The 14,199-nt window shown below is 31.1% G+C and overlaps 1 protein-coding gene across 3 annotated transcripts in view; it reads right to left on the reverse strand.

The window, feature by feature from the left end:
- Nucleotides 1–14,199, reverse strand: part of STXBP5L (syntaxin binding protein 5 like) — a 327,805-nt gene that overhangs the window by 229,163 nt on the left and 84,443 nt on the right. For all 3 annotated transcript variants that reach the window (XM_012808413.1, XM_012808415.2, XM_012808414.1), the window contains exon 5: nt 3,972–4,106. In XM_012808413.1, coding sequence (XP_012663867.1) covers nt 3,972–4,106 — 135 coding nt within the window. The remainder of the gene's footprint in view (nt 1–3,971; nt 4,107–14,199) is intronic.

Raw genomic sequence — 14,199 nt, forward strand, 5'->3', positions numbered from 1 at the left:
TAGAAACTAAAAATTCATATCATATGTAAATACTCTTTTGACCAGATAAAACATACCTGTGATTCATAATTGATTCAACAACTACTAGTATGTTACCTCTTCTTTATATTCTCTAACATACCTATGATTCATAATTGGTTCAATAGCTACTGGTTTGTTACCTCTTCTTTACATTTTTTAATTCTTCATGTACAATTTAATCTATTCTCATAGTTTCAACACTCATGTTAATTCTGATCTATCTCCTTACCTTCATATCCAAGATATTCCACCTCCTGCTTCCTCCATACCAGCTCCATTTAATGTCTTTAAAAAACATTCAACTCAATCTACCTAAAATTGAACTCATTATTTTACTCTTAATCTATTCAATCTATACTCTTTCACTAAATGACACCATTACACACAGTTGCTCAAGCCAAACACTGGGTGGACACCCTTAACTTTTCTTAATTTTTCTTGTCTCTTCTATATTCTAAATATTTCTTTAATGTCTCAGCTTACCTCTACCCCTATAACCACCATCATTTTTTACTAAAAATAGTCTTTTCTCTTTCTAATTATTTCTTCATATCTACATTCAGAGTAATATTCCTAAAATATAAATCTGATCAAGACAAATCTCTACTCAAAACCCTTCAAAATCTAACTCCCTAGTGGCCTTAGATAAGTTCAAACTTCTTAAATTGGTTTACAAAACTTTTCATACTATACATACATATACCCTGATTACCTCCCAGCTTATCTCTTATAATCACTACCCTGGCCATTCCAATCAGCTGAAAACTATAATACTTAAAATATCTGGGCATGAAACAAAATAGTCTCACATTCCATCCTTTGCGTTTTCTGCTTCCTCTGCCTAGAACACTGTCACCTTTGTCCCCTGTTTTTTATTCATCTAACTGAAACTCATCCTTCACATCTTAGCATAAACGTATGTAGCTTCCTTCATAGATACTTCCGAAACACTATGTTTGATATAACACATTAATTTGATATAAGAGACGCCCTTTTTATAGAATTACTAAATTACATTTCCAGTATATTATCATTGCCTTTTTAAGTTCACTTGCATTAGACTAGAGGTCCCAGGAAAACAAAAACTATGTTGTTTCAGTTCATAGTAGTTTCTAGTATCTATCTCAAATTTAAAAAATGTTTGAATGACTGCTAAATACAGCCTTAGATATGATTTAATTATAAATTTCACGCTCAAAATGTAATCCTATATAGAAAAAAGAGGTTACTTTGCTTTCAATGCTGGGGCTGTCCTATAAAAATACTTATCTCTGTAATATAACCTGAAATATATTTTCTTTCAGAAATATTTTGTAATGACAATTTAATTCTATTTTATAAGGTATTCTGCAAACAACATTCTTTCTATGGAAAATGTGCTTCAGGATCAAAATAGCCAATATATAATATGCATTATGGAAGCACACTAAAAATGGAGATAAGACGAAAAATAAATATTCACATGTATTTCAAGTTAGGAGTCAAAATGGAAATAATTTCATATTTCTAAAAAATAATTCTACCATTTGTCATACATAGAAAATATATTATCATGATTCAATCATTTGTCATACTTAGAAAATATATTATCATAATTCATAATCTAAAATATTTATAAAATGACTCTCCTTAATTAAATCATACTTTATTATTTTCCTATACACTTGACACATATTAACAGGAGGTAGCATGCATTTTCTAATGCATCTCCAGAGGTAGAGACCAATTAAAAGAAATTCTGGGAGACTGGAAGTTGGTATTTAAAATATTATCTACCACAATGGAATTATAATTCCATAGAATACATGTATGGAAATCTAATCTAAACAAATCAAGAGATGTTCAAGAGATAATGGCGTGACATTTCACAATAATTTCTTAAAGATATTTTAAGAAAACTTTCAGAGGCATGCACAATTCTATAAAAAAAAGGATTTATTTACAAAATGGCAAATCCTGTCCTAATACTGAATTATATGTATGAGAACATACTATGAAAAATAAAACTGTCTTATTTTTCCTCTTCAATTTCTCCAAATTTTACCCTTTCTAACATAACATCTTTAAAACTCTTTATTAGTCATAGACTATATACGTATGAATAAATCAAGTCACTGGTTCAGAGGATTTGTTAAGTAAAGAAATATAAAAATAACATTATAAACATGGTGAAATATTTGATATATTTAAGAGTATAAATCCTTCTCAATTATTTTAGCAGCATTTAACTGAACACAAATGATGCATCTACACATTTGTACTAATATTGAATTTGTTTAAAAGTTTTAATATGTGCTAATGTATTTGTTTAAAGTTCATAATTTTCTCTTAAGTTTATGTTTTTATCAATTAGCTTAAAATAATATTATTGAAAAGCATTAAGTTCATCCTCATTTATTGCTTTTAGGGGACTAGATCTATAGTCCCCTAAAGGGCCTTTCCCCCTACAGCTAAGAAAGTATTTTGTGGGGTGGGAGGAAACAATTGTCTAAAGGATGTTTTTAAAATACACATACAGATAAGAGCAAAACAGCTCATACCAATTATCTTGAAAGCATAAAAGAAAGTTGTAAGGCAACAGTAGTAACTAGTTAACATACTAATGCTCTGATAACGTCATCAATCATTCAGTTGCTACTCTGTAAAAAGCACCAATAAGCCAGGTATGAAAAAAAGAAAAGAAAAATAAAGATTCTCCCAGAGCAGTTCTTAACCTAATGAGGGACAAAGAATTATCATTAGGACATAATACAAAAGGAATATTGTAGTAAGAGTATAACAACCTTCTCTATCAAGCAATATACATGTACATTGAAATCATTTACCAGAATTAAGCTTCATGAAAATAGAATGTTTTAATCAGAATTCTGGAGAATAATTTTGTAATATATAATATATATGAGAAAGAAAACGAGCCAGTCATTTTGACTTGACACTATCAAGTCAAACATCTTATTAAGGACCTAATGTGTACATAGCATAAATATTTATTAAATAAAAGTTGTTTTATCTGATTAAGAAATTGACCAGGAGAATAGTTTATGTATGTACTGCAAGTAGATGGCTTAGAATTCCATGAAATTCCTCACTGAGGAAATTTCACGTTTTACACGGGAGAAACTTAAATTTCAGTGCCAAAGTGATAATTACCATTACCCACATATCAAAAAATCTGTATACATCACAACGTGGAAGAGATTGACAAATTACTTCTCCTTGAAACCAGAACAACCTTAGGTTGTTGTGCCTTTTAATAAGGCAAAAAAAGAATAAGCTACTGGGATTAAAAAGCATGTACATTGATCATGGTTTTTTTTTTATTAAATCATAGCTGTGTACATTAATGCAGTCATGGGGTACAGTGTGCTGGTTTTATATACAACTTGAAATACTTTCATCAAACTGGTTAACACAGCCTTCATGACATCCTCTTAGTTATTGTGTTAAGACATTTATATTCTACATTTAGAAAGATTCACATGTACCCTTTGATCATGATTTTTACATAAAACAATCCAGTCCCAAAGAAAGTGCCTATACTAAGGTTGATTATAACAAAGTGAGAAGATTTTCACCTATAATTCGTGGGAAGAGCCTTATTAATTTATTAAATTTTATACATATAAGCCTTGATTATTCATAGTATTTGTAAAGTCTAAAATATTAATATTATAATCCTATTTTTAAACCTTTATGGTTTTAAGTTATTTTAGCCCAACTTTTCTTTTTCTTTTTTCTGGCTGGGGCTGGGTTTGAACCTGCCACTTCTGCACCTCCAGCATATGGGGCCAGCGCCCTACACTTTTGAGCAACAGGTGCTGCCCTTAGCCCAACTTTTCACTCAATTATAAATTACCAATAGATGTATCCCACAACTGTAATTCAACATATGTTAAATAAGTATATGAAGTATCTACTCCAAATAAATTGATATTCAAATTCAAACTTACAGTTCAATTGCCTTGTTCCACATGATAACATATCCGGAAAGAATGAAAGATTCAATATTTACAATATGTGTATTTCCTCTTTCTGTTCCAACATAGAGCCATTTACTCTGGAAAGGTAGATGACAGTAAGTAATTCTGAAAGAAAGAAAATTATAATTAAAATATCTAAATTTTACATTTGGTCAGCATTAGATTTTCCTTACACTTATTATATAGTGATAGCTATATAAACAATAAAATGTACTATATACTTAATTAGCATTTAGTTATTAGTTTAAGGGTGTAGGAAATAAAACAGAACATTTTTTTTAAAAATGACTATTGTTAAGTATCTATATGAGCATTAATTTACATTATTTCTAATTCTAAAAGTAGTACTGGAAGATAGATATGTATTTTTGTTTTATAAAGAGGGAACTGTGGCTGAAAGTTTTTTTTGTTACTTGCCTAGGACTGAAAACTAGTAAGTGGCAAACTAATAAGATTCAAATCCATTCCTGCTTGGTTACAAAATTATGCTTTTCTCACTAAGTTACATTGTTTTTTAGTTTGTTTGGTTTGGTTAGATAAGATTCACTTCAAGGCCAGGACCAGCTGCTCACACCTGTAATCCTAGCACTTTGAGGGGCCAAGATGGGAGGATCACTTGAGGCTAGGAGTTTGAGACTAGCCTAGACAATAGTGAAATTCTGTCTCTACGAAATTTTAAAAATTGGTTGGGCATGATGGCATGCATCTGGAGTCCTATCTACTCAGGAGGCTGAGGCTGGAAAATTGCTTGAGCTCAGAAGTTTGAGGCTATACTTACTAATGATATATATTCTGACTTGGGCAACAGAGGTAGGTGTTGTTTCAAATATATACATATATATTTTACTTTAAATACAAATTAGGTACATATGAATAAATTTCATAGTTCACTATATATATATATATATATATATATGAAATGTTAATAGTTCACACCTATACCTGAATGAGATATAAATTATACATATATTTTATTCAGATATTTGGCATCTAAATAGTAAAAAGAAAATTTAAAAGGTCAGAGATCCACTGTACTTTTCCCTTAGTTTTATTGTTGTGCTCTCATCTTCACAACGTACTTTCTGAACAAAGTACATTTTTTAAGACCTGTTCTACAGTTGGAATAACTGTGACTCCTATATGTGAAATATGGGAATTTATCAGAGTCTTCCAGTGACAATATCATCATTTTCTACAGTTTGGCCTAATCATGCTCTTTAGTCACCCTTAGTAAGAGAAGGAGAAGTTCACAGTTATCTCTTACTTGAAAATGTGATTGAATAACAATAGTTACATTGTGGTTACATTCATATTTTCTACAGTTAATTTCAAAGAGAAGCTAGTACATTCTGAGAAGAGTTGAATAGAATTCTGATACCAGAGAGATCAATAATATCATAATATATATTATAGAAATATATTATCATTATAAAGTGAATGATAAATCTTCAACAGGATTCTGCATAGTACACTTTATGTAAGAATGAAGAAACATCAAGTGTGTTCAGATTATATTCTCATCCTGGTTCATTGACTTTTTAGATAGCCTACCTCTTAGAACCATATGGTTCAAAGTATGCTGTTGAAAGCACCCTGTACACCATATCCAGAAAACTAAAAGCCCTGTATGACATAAGCAATTAGACCTAACTGACAGTCTAATGTGCAACCTTTATGATAATGAACCATTATGATTAAAACTTAAAGCCTAGAATTGCTGTCACCAAGGGATATTAATAATGTTGCATAGGAAATAACTTGGTGGTTATGTTTTTAAGCAATGAACAATCAATTTTTACTTCAGTCTTAAGTAGGAAGAGGAAACTCATTTTAAAGAAGATTTAAAATCACCTTTGCTGAATCACAGGGAAAGTAAACACTAATCTCATTAAAGAAGATACAAATACAGAGGTTCAAGTAGAAAAAAAAAAATCAAACTTCAATATTATAATACTTAGTTATTTCCATAGTTAACAAGTTAAGAACTGGTAAGTTTACGTAATATGACAAAACTAGAACTCCTTGAACTAAAAACTACTTTTTTCTAATCCTAATTAAAAAGAAACTAGACCCTCGATGTCAAAAAGGTTTGGTTATAACAACTAGTTGAGAAAGACTGCCAGATTTTATCTGAACCCAGTGAAAAAGAACAATATGACACTACCTGCTAGATCAAGGATTTTTTTTTCTATTACATGTGAACATGAGAAAAATAACTTTGTTGACTATCATCCTTCTATAGTAAATCAGATTCTAAGATATTTTTAGCTTTCTATCCATTCTTCCATTCATGCAGCCTTCACTAAATAACTTTTTTTTTTTAGGCTTTCTCAGAGTATGCTACAACACTAAGTAACTTTTTATATTAAAAAAAATTGTCCTAAATTACAAAAAACATACTTCTTCTCCCTCAAAAAGCATACTATCTAGTAGGAAAGATAAAATGAATAGACAAGTAAGAAAACTAAAGGTGAAATGTTGAATTTCTATAAAGAGTTCAAAGAAGAAAGGAATTACAGTAAAAAACATCCAAAAAGCTATTGTAGAAAGTTTATTTAAATTTCGCCATTAAAAATCAAAACAAAAATTTCTCAAGCTTGAAAAATGTACAGATCTTCAAAAACTTTTTGCTGAAAAATCGTCACTTTTGACATACTTTTAGAAATTCTATAACTTATAAAGATTAATATTCTTCCTACTTATATTTTACACACATAAAAATAAGTTGAATACAAATAAAACTACAACTAGAATTCAAAGGAATAACCTTATTTTATAGATGATGTTTTTACAGAAATAAAATCAACTCACAATACAGATATGGCTCAAACAACATGAGTTCTTTTGAGTTTAGTGTGTCTACACATTGTGTTTTTTGATTTTTTCTCTACCACTTTTATCTACTCTGCTTTGAATATTTTTATTCCGTAGTGCACCAATACACATAACGTCTCAATCATCTGGCATGATATATGTGCATAGTTCATTTCTGTTTCTTTACTAATCCATAGCAATTAAGTAATACTGCTTGGTGCGAAAATAATCATAAATGCAAATTTAACTTTACTATTGAACCTGTGTGGCAGTATTTTTGTATGAATTTGTTTATTCAAATCATATGAAATGTTTCCATTAGTCTAGCATAAAAAATTACAAGTGGAAATTATTTTATTAACTCATAAAAAACTCACAAGTCATGACTACACCCATAGATCCTAGTATATGAGGAATACTCTCATAACACATAAGAAATATACATATTTTGACATAGTGATTCAAAATTATAGACATTATGCAGTAGAAAAATTATTGGCAGATTTCAATGTTGAAATAACCCTCATTCCCAAGTTGTAACATAATTCAATTTTAAGCCTATTCATTTTCTAGATTCCAGACAAACACTGACGTTCTTGGCATGATGACTTCAGTAATTCAATTAAGACTGCAGTGCCTTATATGATATTTATAAATGTACTAATGAACCCAGTTACATTCAAAACCAGGTATATAATGATTCTGTATGTTAAAAACAAATATCTCAGTAGTTCTGAGGTAATATTTTGCAATACTGTCTTAAAAACTTTAGGTGATTTTGATGTACGTCCACAGTTAAGAACCACTAAATTATAGCAATAATTTTTAATCTTCAATATGTAGAAGTATCTTTTTGTTTGTTTGTTTGTTTTTTGAGACAGAGAAGTCTTACTATGTCACCCTCAGTAGAGTGCTGTAGCATCACAGCTCACAGCAACCTCCAACTCTTGGGCTTAAGCAATTCTCTTGCCTTAGCCTCCCAAGTAGCTGAGACTACAGGTGCCTGCCACAACACCCAGTTATTTTTTTGTTGCAGTTGTCATTGTTGTTCTAGCTGGCCTGTGCCAGGTTCGAACCTGCCAGCCACAGTGTATGTGGCCTGAGCCCCACAGTGTACGTGCCCTGTGAACTATGGGTGCCGCTGAAATATCTTTTTTAAGTGTATAATCCCAGATTCAAGTCACAAAATTTATGATCCATAGTCCTGAATGAGGCATAAGACTTAGGAATTGTATCAGGTATCTCAGTCCTTGCTATTCAAAGTGTGGTCCACAATCAGCAGCAGAGGTTGGAAGGTTATTAGAAATTCAGAATCTCAGGTCAGACCCTAGATTTTCTAAATCAGAAACTATGTTTAATGAAAGAACTACCAGGAGACTCATAAACACAAAGTTTAGGAAGCACTTTTCTACATGATTCTGATTTATATAATCTATGAATCACATTTTAAGAAACATTCTTCTGTGGTTTAATGACTGCTTATTCTAAAAGATTCAAAATGAGAATCTAAATACTAATTTATTAGAAGTAAGCATAAAGCCTTGAAGCTATATACTCTTCTAAAACCAGTTAAAGATAATGATGATGAGGATAGTAATGATAATGACAACAACAAAATAAATAATGAGAACCACAACAGCTAGGGAAAGGGATAGATAGCTATTCTATGATTCCCTCAAAATCCTAAGTCAAAACTGATTTGTAGAAATTTTAGTAGAAAAACTCAAAGCATATAAAAGCAGTACCATTCTTTGTGAAAAAGAATTGGATGAGTTTGAACAAGCTGTACCCTAGGTAGAATTATTATATAAGAGAAAACATTAAAGATAAATGAAAATGTACTTGAATTTCATTCACAGTCTTAATGGCTTAATTCATCAACTTACCAGCCAGTAAAAAACTCAATTAATATTGTCATCTGTCATTAGTTGAGAAATTTTTTGAAATAAGTCAAATTATAGAAATAAGACAAATCTCTGCAATTTGTGACTTACCAATAATATATGTCAGAAGCCAGCAAACATTTTTACATGAAATGCTAAAATACAGTAGGTATTTTAGGCTATGAAGGCCACATGGTCTCTGTTTCAACTACTCAACTCTGTCATTGTGGTGCAAAAACAGACAATACATAAACTAATGAGCATGGTTATATTCCAATAAAAATTTACATAAAAAACAAAGGGTGTGGGCCACATTTTACCTATCATAGTTTTCTGATTCCAGATAAATCATTAATTATTTCTTTTTACTTAGATATGTGGCACTATACAAAATTTATTAGCTAAAATTCTCAAGGGAACCTTTTGAAATAGTTTACTTTCTCAGTAGGAATCACATAATATTGCTTTTACCAGCATATAATTTCTTACCTATTATATAAGTAAATATTAAAGCATTTTTATTAGGTCATTAAATATAAAATGTCTGATTTCAAAGAAAAGTATAGTTTATTAAATCTCAAACAAGAAGCAATACAATTAGTCCAAGTATGCACCTAAACAACACAGTTTTCCACTGTAACAAAGCTTGTGTATAACAGCAGCAAGAAGCCTGGAGTGCAACTGGCAATGGAATCATGAAAGGCATTTCCCATAGCTTTTTGAAAATTGAATATTTTTCCTTGCAAGAAGTGGTAGTCAGTTAGTGCAAAGTCTGACGAATACAGTGGATGACAGGGAGTTTCCAAACCCAGTTTCTATATTTTGAGTAGTATAGTTTGTGTGACATGTGGTTGAGCATTGTCTTGCAGGAGGATTGACCTATCTCTGTTGACCAATCTCAGCTGCTTAATTGCAAGCATCCTCATTATTTCATCCAACTGGTTGCAATAGGCATCTGCTATAATCAATTAACCAGGTTTTATGAAGTGGATAATACCAGCACTGGACCACCAAACAGACACCATGAGCTTTTTTTGATGAATATTCAGTTTTGGACTGTGTTTTGGCACTTCATCTTTATCCAACCATGGTGCTGAATGCTTATGACATCCAAATGCTTGCAATTGTCAAAAAGAAACCATCCTTCATCACACATAACAAAACAATATAGAAATGGTTCTGACAACAAAGAAAGGCAAACTTTGAGAGGTGTTCTCTTCTGATGCTTATTTAATTCATGAGGAACCCATCTATCAGGCTTCTTTACCTTGCTAATTTGTTTCAAATGGTCCAATATTGTTGGAATGGTAAAGTCAAACCTTGCTGCTAACTCACAAGTAGGTTGGAATGGATTCACTCCCACTACAGTTTTCAGCTCATCATCATCTATCTTGTTTCCGGTTGCCCATGTGGCTCATTTTCAAGAAGAAAATCACCAGAATGGAACCATCAACGTACTGCATGTTAATTTAGTCATATCCTTTCCAAACAGTATTTCAAGCTGTCTGTGCTGCATTGGTTCCACACCAGAACTAACACAAATTTTTGACTTATCCATGGTTCACACAAATTACTCTACAAAAAATATGAAAGGTAATCACAAGACAAAATGTGCATTTGAAAGAATAGGGATATACCTTCACGATAAAAAGTAAATAACCAGTGTCAAAGTGAAATTTTAGAGATAACTGTCAAACTTGAAAACTTAATAACCTGAATATAATCTTACAGTTATTACAAAATTGCTTAGAGCAAATAAGAAAAACATTAGTCAAAAGACTTCATGAGACGTTATGGATTCCTAGTTATCACTGCTAAATAGAATACTAAAAGTAATGATTGACATATAGAAGATTTACTAATAAACACTCTAGAGATAATACACATACATATGTGCATCTACATAGAAGAAACATATAACTTACAAGGCATATTCCTAGCCTTTTGGAAACAGCATTTTTTTTTAAATTGGCAAAATAGAATGATGAAAATTTATTTTTTTAGTTTGCTTATGTAAAGTTAAATCAGAAATACACTTTCTGTAATAAATACCCCAAATTTTTCCCTCATTAAAACTTAAATAGAAAGAGGAAGAGGTTAATCTTGAAGACTATCATTGCATTTTCTTTATCTATTCCTGAAGTAGTAGCCGCATCATCTAATGTTGTCTGAATTTTGACCATCAGAAGTCATTTGTAAGCCAAGTATTTTATGCCTTACTTACATTTTATATTCTCTATACTCTTATTCAAATTTTAAAATTATTAATTTAATCCCTGTCACCTATCAAGAAAGAGCAATCATCAGAGAACAATCTCCACTGATTAACTTTTTAATCTACTCTAAAAACCATATTAAGTGCTTGATGAAATAATTTGATCTTCTTATATCTTAACATCATAATCATAGGTTGAAAAGAAAATTATATTAATAGAGATGTATAGAAAATTCTGCACTTTTGTTTTAAGAAATTTAAATTATGTAACTGGGGAAACCTAGTTTAAAAATTGCCTAAGTAAAAAGACTGGGAAGTTTTACTTGGCCTTAAGTTCAAAATGAATCCACAGTACTACTCTGTAACCAAGAATTACAAAATCAAACATAATCTTAACTATCGTACATTTGCTTATAGCATCCATTGTATTAGATCATATTTTAGTTTATTCAGTTTGATGTGGTACAAGTTTAAAATAGACAGGCAAACTAGAGTTACATTCAGGGAATGCTGACTGAACAGTGAAATGTTTGAAAATCACAACATGCAAAGTATGACTGGATTATTAATAACATTAAATTGAAGAGTAATTTAACTGGAAATTTGAGTAATCTTGTTTTGAAAGAAAGATCAGATATTTTACATAGGCAGCCACAAAAAAAGAGAAGTGGGAATAATATACAGGAAGTTACGAGAAGCAAATTATAGTTAATTATTAATGAATTTTCCAAGGACAATAATTCCTCAAAAATAAGTTAGACTAATTGTAAGACATTTTTATTAATGTTCTCAAATTTAGATAAAGATAGTAATAGATGATTTCCAGATTCTTTTCAATTCTGGAATTCAGGTATTCTATGGTTTATGAAAAATTCATACCATCTGAGGCACTAAGTGTGCCCCAATGAAAGAAAACTAAAATGTACATGGTCAATGAGGTTATTACTAGTACAAATAAATAAAAAAGAGATGATTCCTCTTAATTGCAAAAATCTTTAGATAATGCAGAATTCTCTATCTCTCCTTTAAAGATTTTTAAAACATTTACATATTAAAGTGGTTTCTTTTCCATTTCACAGGGAAAAACAACATGATTTATGGCAGGGGCAACAGAAAGAAGTTTATTTTCATGTTCTTGAAGAAACAAAAATAGCATTCTCTACCTTCTATCATATCTGAATGAGAGAATTGGGGCAATGGAGACCATCTGAGGAGCAGTAATGACGCACTCTTCTAAGCATCCTGATATAGATGGTAAAAGTGGGGAGCATAAATCCCACCCCAGCTAGCAGTAATAAGGTGCATATCCCTAACTCAGGTGCCATTGAGTCTTAGTGTTAAATCTGTCAAGATGGAAACAAGACGATATGTGTCCTTCCCCAGCAATGTCAAAACCCACTCAAAACAGAAGGTTTAAATAAAACCTAGAATCTTACAACAAGACTAAAATCTTTAGGACTTAATAAGAATCACTCAATCCTTTTACCATAAGGACACTTGCACTAAACTATTTATTGCAGTTAAAATTTACAATTGCCAAAAGCTGGAAACAACCTAAATGCCCACCAATCCAGGAATGGATTAACAAGCTGTGCTATATGTATACCATGGAATTATTCAGCCATTAAAAAGGACGGAGACTATATCTTTTGTATTAACCTGCATGGAGGTAGAACACATTATTCTTAGTAAAACATCACAAGATTGGAGAAGAATCCTATGTACTCAATTCTGATATGAGGACAATTAATGACCTAGTACACGCAGGGGATGGAGAAAGGGGAGAGCAGAGAGGAGGTGGGGGGGGTCATGGTGTGTGACACACCTTTTGGGGGCAAGACACAATTATAAGCGGGACTTGACCTAACAATTGTAATCAACATAACCTGATTCAAAAGATTTAAAAAAAAAGAAGAAGGAAAGGGAAAGGGACTCACTATACCAAGAAATAGCAAAATGTCAATTTTCATGAAGAAGGATAATAGATACAAATGACAGAGATACCAGAATTCACTAACAAATATTTTAAAAGTTTAATCATATAAATGTTTCAACAAGCAAGTATAAAAAAACTTAAAGCAAATAAAATATAGCAAACCTCAAAAAAGAAGGAGGTAAAAAGAAAAGGCAATGTAAATTTTACCACACACACACAAACAAGTTCTATGGGTAATCTAAAAAGCAGTATAAAGAAGACAGAAAAAAGAGCCAGTGACTTTGAAAATGAAATAATATAAATTATCCAATTTGAACAAACAGTGATAGATATAAAAAATGCCAGACTCTCATAAACCTGTAGGACAAAACAAAAGATCTAACCTGAATAAAACTGGAGATTATCCTATGTAAAGTTTTGCAAGAATAGAAAACCAAACAGCATATATACTCAATACTAAATTGGAACTAGTTGATCAACACTTAAGCACACATATGAAAGTAAAGCTCAATGGACATTAAGTGGGTGGGGAGGGAAGGGGTAAATTCACACCTAACAGTACACACTTTCTTTACTATCACAGTACAATACACATTTTGCAGGTGAAGGGCACACTTATAACTGTCACTTAAGTTGTACAAAAGCAAATTATGTAACCAAAAATGTTTGTACTCCTAAAATATTCTGAAATTTTTTAATAATAAAAAAAGAAATGACAGTTTACCAATATCAGAAATTAAACAAGTGGTACTGCTACAGACCATGTAGACTTGAAAATGATAACTCTACACAACTAAACTTTACAACTTAGATAAAATGGACCAATTCCTCAAACACTACAAAGTCTAAAATAGATTGAATAACACTGTAGCTATTAATAAAATGTAAATAGTAATTTCAAAATTTCCACAAAAGGAGGAAAATCTCCCCAATTCATTCTATAAAGATAGCATTACCTAAGAGCAAATGAGACAAGTTCAGTAAAATAAAGTACAGACTAATATACCTCATTATACAGTATGTAAATGTAAAAGTCCTTAATATAAGATGAGCAAATGGAAATAGAATTCAATAATATATTAAGAGACCAAAAGAAGCTAATTCTAGAAATTCAAGGCTAGCTCAATATTAAAAAATCATTCATTGTAAAATAATTCACCATAATAGGCTGAAACAGAAAAATAATGTTATCTTATCAGCTGATACAGAAATAGCATTCGGCAAAATTTAAAACCCATTCATGATAAAACTTCTTAAAACAGGAATAGTGTCCTTGGCTGTGCAGAAGCTCTTTAGTTTGATCAGGTCCCAATAGTGTATTTTTGATGTTGCTTCAATGGCCCGGGGTGT

The sequence above is a fragment of the Otolemur garnettii genome, unplaced genomic scaffold, assembly GCF_000181295.1.
Source record: "Otolemur garnettii isolate 467f Iridium unplaced genomic scaffold, OtoGar3 scaffold00089, whole genome shotgun sequence".
Lineage (NCBI taxonomy): Eukaryota > Metazoa > Chordata > Mammalia > Primates > Galagidae > Otolemur > Otolemur garnettii.